The 14,376-nt window shown below is 50.0% G+C and overlaps 2 protein-coding genes across 4 annotated transcripts in view; one reads left to right on the top strand and one right to left on the bottom strand.

The window, feature by feature from the left end:
* The first annotated feature begins 4,010 nt into the window (after positions 1-4,010).
* Positions 4,011-11,170, top strand: PDRG1 (p53 and DNA damage regulated 1). The gene is made up of 5 exons (XM_004061959.4): positions 4,011-4,219; positions 5,727-5,802; positions 7,239-7,313; positions 9,558-9,638; positions 10,245-11,170. Exons 1-5 carry the CDS (start codon positions 4,133-4,135, stop codon positions 10,325-10,327), a joined length of 402 nt encoding a protein of 133 aa, XP_004062007.1. The 5' UTR covers positions 4,011-4,132; the 3' UTR covers positions 10,328-11,170.
* Positions 11,171-11,174: 4 nt separating this feature from the next.
* The window catches only part of TTLL9 (tubulin tyrosine ligase like 9), a 75,779-nt gene continuing 72,577 nt past the window's right edge, over positions 11,175-14,376 (bottom strand). For all 3 annotated transcript variants that reach the window (XM_031004827.3, XM_055373275.2, XM_055373277.2), the window contains one exon: positions 11,175-13,203. In XM_031004827.3, the coding sequence (XP_030860687.1) occupies positions 13,127-13,203 (77 nt within the window). In that variant the 3' untranslated portion in view covers positions 11,175-13,126. The remainder of the gene's footprint in view (positions 13,204-14,376) is intronic.

Here is a 14,376-nt window from a genome sequence, read left to right as displayed (position 1 = left end):
GTTGATCAGGAGTAGCAGGAGAGGCAGAAGTTGCATCTTAAACATGGTGGTCAGGGCAGGCTCCATTGAAAAGGTGCCGTTTAAGAAAAGACTGGGCCAGACGTGGTGACTCATGCCTGTATTCTCAGCACTTCGGAAGGCCGAGGCAAGCAAATTACCTGAGGTCAGGAGTTTGAGACCAGCCTGGCCAATGTGGTGAGACCCCTGTCTTTACTAAAAAAATACAAAAATTAGCGGAGCATGGTGGCACACACCTGTAATCCAAGCTATTCAGGAGGCTGAGGCAGGAGAATCACTTGAACCCAGGAGGTGGAGGTTGCAGTGAGCCAAGATTGTGCCACTGCACTCCAGCCTGGGTAACAGAGTGAGACTCCATCTTAAAAAAAAAAACAAAAAACTGGTAGATGGTGAGGGAAGGAACCATGTAGACGTCAGGGAAAAGTGCAGGCAGAGGCAGCAGCCAGTGGAAAGACCCTGAGGCAGGACCATGCCTGGCTTGTGTGAGCAGCAGCAGGGAAGTGGGTGATAACCCAGAGAGGGGGACACTTTTCCAGTGAACAAGACAGACAAGGTCTCTGCCCTGGGGAGCTCATGACTACAAAGCAAGGTGTTTAGAGAACAAAGATGGTATGGGAAGTACAGAGACAAGGGAAGTCCAAAAAACTGTGGGGGCCCAGAGAGGACTCTTGACCCTCAGGAGGAGGTAACCCCAAGCTGAGCAGTGGGGGATATGGAATAGTTACACATGAATAAAGGCATGGCAGAAAATTAATCCAGAACGATGGGGGAGTATGTGCAAAGGCCCTGAGAATCCCACCACTGGTCACCACCCCCACTGCTATCTCTTGGTGCAGTGGCCACCCTCTCCTGCCTGGATGATTATAGCAGCCTCCTCTTGGGTCTCTCACAGAGGGGCAAAGAAGCTAGAGTATACGGTAACTAACGACTCTCTTTTCTTGGTAGGAGTTCACACTCGTGGATATTAATTCACTGCATTCCCCTCTCAACCTGCATCCATGAGCAGAGAGAAGCAGGAAGCCACAGACATACGCAGCAGTCTGCAGGTGACCTCTGGGGAGGCCCTAGTGGATTTTGGGTGGGGCACTGCCAGCGCCTCCCACAGCCCTGTGTGCTCAATGTCTCCTTCTCCTCTCTGTCCTACCCTCTCCCCCTCACTAATTCTATTCAAATACACTGGCTGTTCCCTCTGCCTGGAATGCTCTTCCCCTAGATATCCACAAGGCTCACCCCCTCATCTCCTCCACACTTCTGTTCAAATGCCATCTCCTCAGAGACACCCTCTCTGACCAGCTTATCTCAAATAGCCCCTCCATTATTCCCTCTCCACCTTGTCCTGTGCTATCTTTTCTTTTCTTATCTTTTCTTTTCTCCTTCCTTCCTTCCTTCCCTCCTTTCTTCCTTCCTTTCTTTCTTTCTTTCCTTATTTCTTTCTCTTTCTTTCTCTCTCTTTTTCTTTTCTTTTCTTTTTTAGAGAAAGGGTCTCACTCTGTCACCCAGGCTGGGGTACAGTGGCACGATTGTAGCTCACTGCAGCCTTGAACTCCTGTGCTCAAGTGATCCTCCCACCTCAGCCTCCTGAGTAGCCGAGACAACAGCCGCACACCACTACATCTGGCTAATTTTTTAATTTTTATTTTTTTGGTAGAGATGGGGGTCTTGCTATGTTGCCCAGGCTGGTCTCGAACTCCTGGGTTCAAGTGATTCTCCACTTTGGCCTCCCAAAGTATTGGGATTACAGGTGTGAGCCCCCACATCAAGCTGCTATTTTTTTGGTAGCACTTTTTACCACCTGACATATGATATATTTACTTGTTTTATGTTGATTGTTTCTCTCACCAGACTGGGAGATTCCTGAGAGCAGGGACCATGTCCAGTTTTGCTCATGGCAGAATCCCTATCACAGGGCCTGGGAAGTCAATAAATAATTGTGAAATAAATGGCTCTGAAACTGAAATGCTCTCCGAGAGTCTTTCTGGGTCTGACCATTTCAAAGTCTTGGAAATGACTATGATTCCCCTCCCCAACATTTCCAGTGGCCAGGGGTGGCTTCTAAAGGCCAGTTACCGCCAAGAAGCTGCTAATGTGGGAGCCTCCCTCAGCCTCTCCCCATCCAGGCCCATGTGGTAGGGGTCAAAGGTCAACCTGGTCCAGCCCTCTGTGGGTCCCAAGGTAGAGGAGATGCAGTGCTGGGGTCCAGGATGCCTGGACCAGGATGCCTGGTGAGCCCCATTTCTGCTTTGGCAAACATCCCCCTTTCCTTCTCAGGGCCTGTGCCTGCATTTCTGAACCAGAAGGTGTTTATACAAAACATCCTGGGTTTGGCGACAAATTCACCCTCAGTGAGGAATCCTTAATGAATCTCCCTCCTTCCCCACACCAGGTGGCTGAAGGAAAATTAGCTCTGCCTCTGGTAGTTGAAGGCAGCCAAAGGCTAGGCAACACAGAGGTGCTGCTGGGGCTTCTGGGGCCACAATTTTTGGGGAGGGTTTTTTCAGGGTCCAGAAATGGCATGGACACCAGGCACTCCTGGCTTGCTGTGTGATGAGGCACTGCCTTTCTCCTGGCCTCAGTCTGCAGCTGTGAAATGGGGCAGTAATAATCCCATCCATACAAAGGTTGCTTTGACACTCAAGTAAGGCAAGGGGTGTGAAGGGGCTTGGTTACAAGAGGTCAAAAGGAGAGAATAAAAAGCTGGAATCAGGGAGGCGAGACATCAGAGTGATAATATCGGTTCTGCTCTTTAGACTTTCAAAGTCCTTTCCCAGCGCCTTTTACAGCCCTGTGGGCTCAATGCCTCCTTCCCCTCTGACCTCCTGCCTGCTTCCCCCCCGCCCATTCTGTTCCACATACGCTGGCTGTTCCCTCTGCCTGGAACACTCTTCTCCTAGGCATCCACATGGCTCACCCCTCACCTTCTTTTCAAAGCCTTGCCTCTCTCTGAGGTTTGTTTTTTCCAGCTAGCCAATGAGGAGTTTGGGCGTGAAGACCACGTGGGAACCCTCTGGTTCTGATGGTAACCATTTTCCACCTGCCTGCCTTCTCTGAGAAGTCCTCCCAATCCTACCACCCACACCCACCTGCTTTTCTGAGCTAGCACTTCATTGCTTACTGCCCATAGTTTTCAAGTCCCTTCCTTATGTATAGGCCAGCTACTCTGGACATTGGGCCCAACACAGGGGCTCCAGTGAACTCTGGTTAAACGGAATTAAAAGTGATTACTGCTTCCTTTGTTTTTTGAGACAGAGTCTCGTTTTGTCACCCAGGCTGGAGTGCAGTGGTGCCATCATAGCTCAGGGCAGCCTCGACTCCCCAGGTGCAGGTGCTCCTCCCACCTCAGCCTCCTGAGTAGCTGGGACCAACAGGCGCGCCCCACGGCACCCAGCTAATTTTTTTTTTTTTTTGTATTTTTAGTAGAAACGGAGGTTTTACTGTGTTGCCCAAGCTGGTCTCGAACTCCTGGGCTCAAGTGATCCCCCCGCTTTGGCCTTCCAAAGTACCAGGATTACAGGCATGAGCCACTGCGCCCAGCTGATTCCTGCTTCCTTCCGATCCTGTGGAGAGACACTGAGGCGGATTTTTATTCACCCTCTTTTTATAAATTAGAAACTGAAAGTGTCAGAGATTAAACATAAGTCACACTGCCACATGGGCCTTCTTGGTGTTTCTTAGCCAGGGGAAGAATAATATTTCCCAGATCCTAATCACTACCTGCCACGGTATATAATTGTTTTGCCATTAATTGTCGGTGTTTCCCACTAGGATGAAGTTCCATGAGGGCAGGGATTTTGTTGTGTTCACTGCTGCATCCTAAGCACGTAAAACTGCTTGGCACATAGTAAGTGCTCAAGAAGCATGAACCGAGGGAGTAACGGGTCAGAGGCAGCCCGAGGACTGAGCTCTCTGAGCCTGCAGAGGGCGCTCCAGCCCCGCCCCCAAAGCTAGGCCCCGCCTCTCGCAGCCGGCGGGCGCACGAGTGTTAGAGCCTGCGCACCACCATTCTTTTAACTGCGCAGGCGCGCCGGAAGCACCTAGAGAGCGGCGCGTGCGCAGCGGGAGTCGAAGCGGAGACCCCGGGGTAGCGCGAGAACCGCAAGCGGAGTTGGTGGGCGCTATGCTATCACCCGAGGCAGAGCGAGTGCTGCGGTACCTTGTAGAGGTGGAGGAGCTCGCTGAGGAGGTGCTGGCGGACAAGCGGCAGGTGAGAGGCCCCTCCGCGGCGCTGGGGCCTGGCGGCCGGCGCCGTGGGAAAGCGCGCGGGGTCGCAATGAGTTGACCTGGACAGGCGGTTAACGGCTCCGAGGCGACAGACGTGGGCCGATAAATATTCGGCCGCTACTAAGTGAGCGCCTGCGCTGTGCTGGACATTCCTCTCTCTTCATCCTTTCTCTGCCCCTTGCCATGCTCTCTGGATCTCAACCCATCATGTTCTGGGCCGTTTCCCTGAGCACCTGTTTCAAAATGCACTTCCCGGCCCCATGGTTGATCTAGGGGGCACCGCCCTGTAAAGGCCCTCAGGGGAGAGCTGGAACCGAAAAGAAGCCTGAGGGGGCCTTGTGACCGGGCAGGGGTGGGGACGTGGGGGAAGGTGGCGCCCTGTTTATGGGGTGCCTTGTTTTAAGTGCCAAGTTTTTGAGGGGAGTTCCTGGGGGAAGGAGGGTGACGTAATTGGATTTAGGTTTTAAAATGATCCCCCTGGCTGCTGTGTGGAATACAGAATATAGGTGGGCAAGGGCAGAGGCAGGGAGATGGGTGAGGGGCCATTGGTATGGTCCAGACCAGAGATAGATTTGGACTAGGTAGTGGTGGTGGAGAGAAGTGAAGGGGTCAGAATTGTATTTTGGAGACAAGACTCTCAGTAGGCCGTGATAGTGGCTGTGTAAAGGGGTGAGGGAGCCGGGGGAGTCGTGACTCCCTCTCATCTCCAGTTAGAAGGGTCAGGTATTTACTGAGAAGGGGAAAACTTGGGCAAGATCCTGTCAAATTAAATACTGGATCAGGGTGTACTGGATGAGAATAAGCAGTTAAAGTTTATCAGCTACTTACTATGTGCCAGGTACTGTGTTAAGTCATTTAATTGCTGGCTTAATAACCTGTAAGGTAGGTACTGTTCGTAGCTCCATTTTGAGGAGGAGTAAATAGGAAGGTGAAATTACACAGCTTGAGGCAGATAGCAGGATTCGAACCTGGGTATTCCAAATCCAGAACCAGCACTCGTGCAGTATAGTGTACTACTGCCTCACTTCCTTAGTAGCTATTGTGTTGTTACCACTGTCTCAGTGCCCCCAATCCTGCTGTTCCAATCTAGTATTGTTGGGTTTCTCATATTACTAGTTCAGAATCAGCTGGAGAAGTTTGTCCAAAAATAAACATTAGGCCTGCTTAATCACAGTGTGTAGGGGAAGGGTTTCCACTCCCCTGGTGATTCTGATATGCCCTAAAGTTCGAGTGGATAATGCAGAATTTCCCATTTAGTCAGCACATGTTTTCCCAGCATCTTCTCTGGGGAGAGGGCAGCTGCACAAAGCATTGTCTTTAAGACCAGGAAGCTGAGTGAGAGAAGAAATACATTCACACATCAGTCCATTTTAGGCAGGACATTGGATGTAATCAGGAATAATGCATTGCCTCTGCAACCCTTGTCTGTCAAGAGGTGACAGCTTGGGGCAAGAGATAGCTGAGTTCCCTCCTGTCCCTGTGGTTTTCAGATTGTGGACCTGGACACTAAAAGGAATCAGAATCGAGAGGGCTTGAGGGCCCTGCAGAAGGATCTCAGCCTCTCTGGTAAGTTGAATTTTCTCAGTGCAGCCCTGGAGGCCTGTTCCGTTTTCCTTTAAGGCCTTTACCTGGTTCCTGATAGAGATCAGGCAGGAGGTCACAGCTGTATAACTCAGCCTTGTGGGAAATTGAAACAGTCCGGGGAGATGGGGGAGCAAATTTTGCAGTTCTGGCACAGACTGTGGTTCAGGATTTTGCCTGCTCACTTCAGTGACAGGTCGTTAGCTCCTGGCTTATCAACGATGGCAGACACTGAGAGAGTGCCGGGGGTGTATAAAACTGATGGTTCCTGCCCTTGTGCTTTACAGATGAGGAAAACAACGTAAAATGCATAATTGAAAATTGTAAGAAAGCCAGAGATGGAATTGGACTTGGGGTGGGTGTTGAGAATATATATCCAGAAGAATGGGACACTTTAGATGAGGCCAAGTGGCTGTGGCAGTGGAAGCAAATGGGGAGTAAGTATGGCTGGAGAGAGGGGCAGAGACCAGGCCATAATGAAAGGTCTTGGGGGCTAAGGGAGGAAGTTTACATTTTGTTGAAAGTGCACTAGAATGTGCAGAATCTTCCAGTTGCTTCTCATCTCATCTGAGTAAAATCCAGAGGTCCTACAAGACTGAGTAATCCAGCCCCCATGAATCCATGAGTGTGCCAATATCATCTCTACTCCCCCCACCCCCAACATGACTCCACCTACACTGGTCTCCTTGCTGTTCTTTTATTTATTTATTTATTTATTTATTTATTTATTTGGAGACAGAGCCTTGCTCTGTCACCCAGACTGGAGTGCAGTGGCATGATCTTGGCTCACTGCAACCTCTGTCTCCCAGGTTCAAGTGATTCTTGTGCCTCAGCCTCCTGAGTAGCTGAGATTACAGGCGTGCACCGCCACACCCAGCTAATTTTTGTATTTTTAATAGATGCAGGGTTTCACCATGTTGGCCAGGCCGGTCTCGAGGTCCTGGCCTCAAGTGATCCACCTGCCTCGGCCTCCCAAAGTGCTGGGATTACAGGCGTGAGCCACTGCGCCCGGCCCCTTGCTGTTCTGAACACCCCAAGCACACTACTGATCTTTGCTGTTCCTGTTGTTTCCTCTGTTTGGCTCACTCTTTCCCCAGATGTCTGCAGGGCTCACACACTCACTTTCCTTAGGTCTCTATGTAGATATCATATAATCAGTAAGGCCTTCTCAGACTACCTGGTATGATTAACAAGGTCCTCCTCTGGCATTCCCTAGCCATCTTAGCCTGCTTTATTTTTCTCTACAACTCTTAAGGTCTGACAAATCATATCTTTATCCTCTCTCCTCCACTGTAACATAAGCTCCAAGAGGGCAGGAACTTTTTCTTGTTCTGCTCTGTTGTCTGTATCTAAAACAATGCCTGGCAGATAATAGGTACTCAAAAAAAAATTGTTGAAGGAATTACTATTTGCTCTTTCAGAAGATGTGATGGTTTGCTTCGGGAACATGTTTATCAAGATGCCTCACCCTGAGACAAAGGAAATGATTGAAAAAGGTAAGGGCTCCTGGGGATGGGTCAGGGATGTGCTGCCTCTCCCGCCAGCTTTGGTCTTAACCCAGAACAGGGAGTCAGGCTTCAGGCAGCGTACGGAGAGGCAGTTCTGTCACAGGGTTCAGACTGCTGTGGGTTTTAATTCCACCTCTGCCACTGTGGGTTATTTCCTCATCTCTAAGAGGGGGATGCATCTGTGTAGCATAGCTGTGCAGTTGAGGTAAAACAATATGTGTGCCTAGCATAGTGCTTTCTTATTAGTGAGGAATCAGTTGGGCTGCAGATAACAAAACCCAACAAATTGAGGCTTAAGGAAATATGCTTCTTTTACTCTTGCATAAGAAATTGTCCAGAGGTGTGTCCTCCAGTCCTGGCATAGATGCCCAGCAGTGGCACCTTAGCATATTCTCCTGGTTGTTGTTTCATCGTTGCAGGCTTCATGTCCTCATGTCCTCATGCCAGGCTGGAGGAAAGACAGAAGGCTTTAGCCACATAGAGCTTTGCCTTCTATTTTGGAAGTAAGGCCATCTCCTCAGGGACTTCCTGCCAACATCTCATTGGCCAGAACTAAGTCACATGGTCACCCATAGCTGCAAGAGAGCCTGGGAGAGTGAGCTTTTCTTTTTTACATGCCCTGCAATAGAGACTGGGTTGAAAATGGAGGTTTGGGGAGATTAAACCTCTAGGGTCTGCCATAGCCTAGGCACTCAGTGTACTCAGTTTCCACAACCATAATCTGGAAGCTCTTTGGAAAAGCATCTTAAAGCAAGTCAGGCTGCAAATGGATTATTGGCTAGAAAAAGAACAGGCTACACATACTTTTTCTTCCATAACCTTGAAAATGGCCAAAAGGACAAGCAAGGTTGCCTTAGTCCCTGAAGACAGGATGTCTTCATACCTCATGAAATAAAACTTTTTTTTTTTTTTTCCTTAAGACAGAGTCTTGCTCTGTCACCCAGGCTGGAGTGCAGTGGTGCTATCTCGGCTCACTGCAACCTTTGCCTCCCAGGTTCAAGCAATTCTCCTGCCTCAGCCTCCTGATTAGCTGGAATTATAGGTGCATGCCATCATGCGTGGCTAATTTTTGTGTTTTTTTTTAGTAAAGACAGGGTTTCGCTATGTTGGCCAGGCTGGTCTAAGTGACCTCAGGTGATCCACCCGCCTTGGCCTCCCACCAAAGTGCTGGGATTACAGGTGTGAGCCACTGCTCCTGGCCAGTGACATAAAACTGCTAACAGGAAGCTATATCCAGCCTGGAGAAGTTTCCAGCTGTTGTGTTGAAAAAATACACTAATATTATGGTTATAAAATTAAACTGCACTTGGTGGTGGGCTGGAGGCTAAGCTTTCAGAGGGTCCCTTGCCTGGGTTCAGGATCTTGTTGGCCCTTTTGGCCCCCAAATGTGGTCTTGTCACTGTACCTAGAGGGGTTCTGAGACATTATCAGATTTCTTGGGGATCAACATAGGCTAAACAAGCTCATGGACATTGGGGTTACTCATTCACAATGAGAAATAGAACCAGGCTGTAAGGCTTGGCCATTCAGGGTTTCTCCCCCATCAGAAAGAGTGAGTCTGTGGGGAAGACAGACTAGCCAGAATGTCACTCATGAGCAGGTGGAATTGGCTGGGTGACTTCAGTCAATTGGTCAATCAAGCTTTGATAGCCACCTCTGTCATCACACCAACTCTTCTCAGGGGCAGTCCATGACACTAGAAGACCCTTTTCTGTTCACAGTGGCTAATTAAGTTAAGCTTGAGCATCGCTTGCGTGTTGATTGTTTACGTCACATGTTTACACAATCATGTTTTTCTAAAACCCCCTCACCTTGATGGACTTGAGTTTGTAAAATTTCTTAGGCATCCATTTTCCAGCCATCTAGGGTGGGCTGAATCTAGAGATGCTTATTTTGTTTGTGCATTTGAATTTTCCATAATTTCATTGTGGGAGGGCAGCATAAAGTCCTGATATTGCCTTCTCCATCCACTGACCACCCCAAGGTACTTTGCATAATGCAGAAAAGGCCAGTGTAATGGGAGTCGGAACTGCTGTGTCCTGGGCTCTCTGAGTGGTCCTGAGCAGGTCATGTCCCTTCTAGACTTTAATCCTTCCTCAGTTGGCCTCTGATGTCCCCTTTTCCTTCCTGAAAGCTACACGCCCTTGCTGGGGAGAGGCTGGCCTCTCCACTACTGGGGTCAAGTCTGTCTGGTACAATCTTATCCTCTGCTTGCCCCCCTCCTTTTTTCAGATCAAGATCATCTGGATAAAGAAATAGAAAAACTCCGGAAGCAACTTAAAGTGAAGGTCAACCGCCTTTTTGAGGCCCAAGGTATTGGCTTAGCAGGGACTGGAGATAAGGAGGGGAGGGAATCATCAGCGTGGATTTTGAAGGGCAGGGATGGGAAGTCCGACCCTCAGAGATGGGCAGTGTCCGGGGCAGCCTGTGAGTGGCCCTGGAGGTGTGCACAGTGGTTGGTTGTAGCTGCCCAGGGACAGAATGGACAGGGGGACTTATACAGTCCTAGTCCTGTCATAGTTTCTTTTCCAGGTCCCAGGAACCGCTTGGGGTGATCTCACGTTATACATCGGGGCATGGCATGGGGATCAGATAGCTCTGACTGAGGAAACTCAGAAGGCTTCAGTGAGTGAGTGAGGTCAGAGCTGAAATTCTTGATAAACGCAAGCACTCTAGATTGGTCACAGGTCTTGGAAAAACCTGAGGTTCTTTGGGCAGCAGAGTTATGAGTTTGCAGGCTCTTGGTGACACAGGAGCAGTGGTGATGCCTCATCCGGTGCATTGCAGAATTGGAAGCCCATCCCTGCCAGACCTCCAGGCCGAGTTTGGCAGCATTAGTGCAGCGTCAGCCCCTTTCCTGGGCCTGGCTCCAGAGCCAGCAGGAGGCCCGACGTGCTGATGGATCATCTTCTCTCCTAGGCAAACCGGAGCTGAAGGGTTTTAACTTGAACCCCCTCAACCAGGATGAGCTTAAAGCTCTCAAGGTCATCTTGAAAGGATGAGACTCAAGAACCAAGATGGGGGACCAGCAACCCCCCAGGGTCATGGAGGACCCAGGACCCTCCAACCTTGACACCTGTAAGGACAGGATCTGCCCTGTAAGGGGCCAGCTGTCAGGAATCTGGCCATGAAAACCTCTTTGTAGTGCTTGGCTACTCTGTGATGGCAGAAGGGAACCTTCAGCCTGTCTGGCTGCTGGACCTGGACACCAGGGCTCAGTGGACACAAGATCTATTGACGGGCCTTGGTAGCCACCAGTGGGTGTGTGGGGCAGTGGCTGTGGGGGTGTAAGAATGACTGCAACAGGCACTTCCCAACAATGGCCTGCTGTTCACATGGACCCTGAGCAAGGAAGGAGGGAGGGAGGGGCAGAGTGGAGTTTCATTCCAGCATTCCTCTCAGAAGGGAGAGAGGTTTTCAGGCAGGTGCCATGCGATTGGAATAAAGCAGGAGGCTCATGGGTGGTTGCTGAATGAAGAACAGAATCTTGGTGCTTTGTGGCTCACCACAGCCATCTGTGGGGCAGGCACACACACCTCCCGCCAGCTCCAATTTTGCACTTTTTCCCTGCTTGATTCCAAGAGTAGGTGTTGCCTAGCAGCCCTTCGTGGCCGCTGTTTACTCAGGAGGGCCTTGCAGAGTCCTGCACCAGGCCTGGGTGAGTGGATGCGCCTCTTACCATATGACACGTGTCAAGATGCCCTTCCGCCCCCTCTGAAAGTGGGGCCTGGCCAGCACTGCTCGTTACTGTCTGCCTTCAGTGGTCTGAGGTCCCAGTATGAACTGCCGTGAAGTCAAAACTCTTACGTGTTCATTAAGGGCTCAATAAATGTTAGCTGAATGAATGAATAGCAGCAACTAGTCTTTATTTGCCTCATCTAGTCCTTCAGTGAGGGCACGCCGCTCCATTTAGAATACAACCTATGAACATGGTTCTTGCCTTGAAATGAACCTGTGATTTGACAGGCGGGTGATAACAAATGGCAGCATGGCAGGGGCACACCTCTCCTGGTCCCCCCGCTCCTTGGCTCTGGCTCATAGTTACATAGAAACACAGACTGTCATGGCCAGTTCTTACGTGTTTTCAAGAGAAGCTAGACATATGGGTTGTGAAGTTGAATCTTTTAAATATTTTTGACTAATGCAGAAACTCTTTTAAAACATGAGTGTGGGTCACAGGTGTTAGCTCCAGATAGTGCAATACCATACAACTATAATCAAGAATAAGGAACAAGCTCCAAGATACATCAAGTGAGGAAAGCAAGGGGAAGGCAGGTGTCTTATAAGCTGATAATTTTTGTGCAAGCACAGTGTGATTCCCTCAGAACAGCACCTGCAGGGTTGGGGCGCACAGGTGGGAGGGAAGGAGATGTCACCCTATACCCTTTTGTAAACTTTGGATTTTAAACCATATGAATATATTGCTTATTTTAAAATGTAAATAAAGTAGGGAGTTGCAGAATTCACCTCGCTAGACGTTGTCCAGTGTGACTGCCTGATTCACAGTTTCATCATTGGAAAATTGCCCCTTCCTCCCTGGCAGGGTGGGTGCTGGGCCAAAAAAAGCCAATCGCATTCCTTCTGGAAATATAGGGAACCTGGAGTCCATGCCTGGACCTGTCTGGGTTGGTGTGCCTCAGGTACAAGGATGAGTGGGAGAAGTCCTCATGCTCTGAAGGCAGAAGGTCCAGAGTAGCCTGGCTTCTGGCTTTCCTAAAGTCGGCTGGTTCACTTCTTGGATTTGCCAGTATTTTCCTTCCAAAAGTCTTCCCTTCGGGCTCGACCTAGGCAGTCAGATTCAACCATTTGCAGCCAGAGAAACTACTCTGAAGCAGGCAGAGTGGTAGAGGGAGTAAGTCCCCCCTGGAGCAGTTACCCCAACAGCCCCGAGTCTTGTTGCAACCCCTCTTAAACCAAGAGGAAGCTTAGCAATGTAAGATGTGAAAATGCAGATTTTTACTCACACTCAACTCCCGAAGCTGTCCTGCCCATGAGCCCAGGGTTTTCCGGTTTCTGGCTCAGCTCCCAATCTCAAACACAAGGCCTAGAGAAGCACTTAAGTCACCCATCTGACTTTAGATAAATGCACCTTTGCAGAGACCCTCACTAAGCTCTGCCTCCCTGGTCTGTCTTGTCCATCTGAGAAATGGGGATGCCCTGTCCCACTGGTTTTCAGATGATGGTCAGGGAGCCCCATGGGTTCCCCTGACATGCAACGTCAGGGTATTGCAAGGAGAAGAGGATGTGTTTAGGGCTCAGTACTTCCCCGGGCCCCCAATAAACACACAATCTAATAACTGTTTGCTCTGTAAGCACAGCTTAAAGACGAGTTCCTTAGCCTCCAAACTCTCCTGAAGGACCTTTTCAGCACTGACTTGGGCGGCATCCAAGTGTCAAAGCCAGGAGGACTTGGCTGCAGCCAACAGTATCCCCGGAACCAGGCCTGGTGCCCAGTGACTCCAAGTAGGGCCTGTGCTCATTTATTAGATATGATCTCTTGGGGGTAGCAGAACTTGCTGTATTTGTTCTCTTTGGGCCTAATTGCCAAGTCAGTTTGTCAAGGTTAAACCTCTCCCAGTCCCAGTGATTGGCTGTCTCCTGGTGCAAAGATGCCTGGGGATGGGCTGGAGGTATCCAAGGGGCCCAATTCAGGTAGTAAGCTGCAGCTGCTAAGCCAGCAAAGCTGATGCCAGGCTGGAGGAGGGGAGGCGAATGCTGTGAGGTGCTGTGCTGGGATCTGGGAGTGGGGGGGAGGCCTGGGTGGCACCTGCTAAGGCTGATTTCCTCCTGGCAGCTGGGGATCAACTGGAAGCTTTCTTCTGAACTTGAAGGGAGCAGAAGAGCTCTCTCAGTTGTTTCTTCCGATCGTTGACGCAGCCTGGAAAGGAAGTGGGGTGTTGGCTGGGATGACCTATGCTTGGGAGGAGTGGAGAGGCCTGTGCCCCAACTCCCTGCTGGGAAGAGGGGACAGCGGGAGTCAGACAACCACACACAGCCTGTGGTTTATATCCTGGCTCCATTCCTAAACTGCCATGGCCCTCAAGCAGGTCAGTTACCCTTTTCAGCATCAGTCTTCTCATCTGTAAACCAGGATACTACTGCCCACCTTATGGAGTGAACATGAGGACTGGGGGCTTACCTCAAAGCCAGGAACTGCTCCAGATGCTGAATGTGGTTGGATTTGTTTGGCCCTCGCAGGAATGATGTGTAGAAGGGAAAACAGGCTCAGAGAGGTTAAATCATTTGAACCCAGACTACCTGGTGCCAGAGCCACACTCTTAACCACTACCCCACGCTGCTGCTTCTCCTGGCTTTGCTCAGTGAAAATGCATTTAAAGCTAGCACAGTGCCTGGCACCTCATAGCTGCCCAGTACTGTCAGCTTTCTTCCCTTACCCAACCCATGTGCCAGGCACAACTGGCTAAGAGATGAGTTTTCCGTACATGTGGCCCCCAATCCCAGGCAGTTCGTGCTGAGGCTGCCGTGAGCTGCTGAGACGTCTCTCCCAGGACGTTCATGGTGCTACATGTTGGCTGTTTGCTCTCAGAGCTGATCCTTGAGGTAACTATGGTCATTTAATCTCATGCCAGGCACATTGCTGGCACTCAAAAATGCTGCTTGAATGACTGAATCTCTGTGGCCACTAGTTCTGACCTGGGGGTGTCTGCCATCTTCCACATCCCCCCAAACCCTGTCCCTGCTTCCCAGACACTCACTCAGCCATTCACTGAGCTGAGAGCCTACGATGCACATCCTCAGGGTTTTCCAGAGTGAGTTCCATGCAGCCCTAACTTAAACTCTATTTGGCTCATTCCTAACTCTCGAGTCTTCTTGTCCAGTGCAAACTTCTTGGAGTTCTACACTCATCTCTGAGTTATCTGCTGACCCTTTCACCTGGATGTCCCTGAACACTTCCCTAATTCAGTTCATCAGTACTCTTCCTACCCTAACCAGCTACCCTTGTGTTTACCACCATAAACCCAAACACTTGAAACAGGAATAATTCTAGAGACTTCTAAAGCACTGGCTCTCCCAGCCTGGTCAATATAGT

Source organism: Gorilla gorilla, chromosome 21, assembly GCF_029281585.2.
Source record: "Gorilla gorilla gorilla isolate KB3781 chromosome 21, NHGRI_mGorGor1-v2.1_pri, whole genome shotgun sequence".
In the NCBI taxonomy this organism is placed as follows: domain Eukaryota; kingdom Metazoa; phylum Chordata; class Mammalia; order Primates; family Hominidae; genus Gorilla; species Gorilla gorilla.
This window is presented reverse-complemented; position numbering and strand designations above follow the sequence as displayed.

Bases quoted from the DNA above. Each gene is read 5' to 3' on its own strand.
- PDRG1 (XM_004061959.4), top strand. From the start codon at position 4,133: ATGCTATCACCCGAGGCAGAGCGAGTGCTGCGGTACCTTGTAGAGGTG. The intron at 5,803-7,238 runs GTAAGTTGAATT...TTGCTCTTTCAG, and splicing joins GAAGGATCTCAGCCTCTCTG to AAGATGTGATGGTTTGCTTC. The intron at 7,314-9,557 runs GTAAGGGCTCCT...TCCTTTTTTCAG, and splicing joins AAAGGAAATGATTGAAAAAG to ATCAAGATCATCTGGATAAA.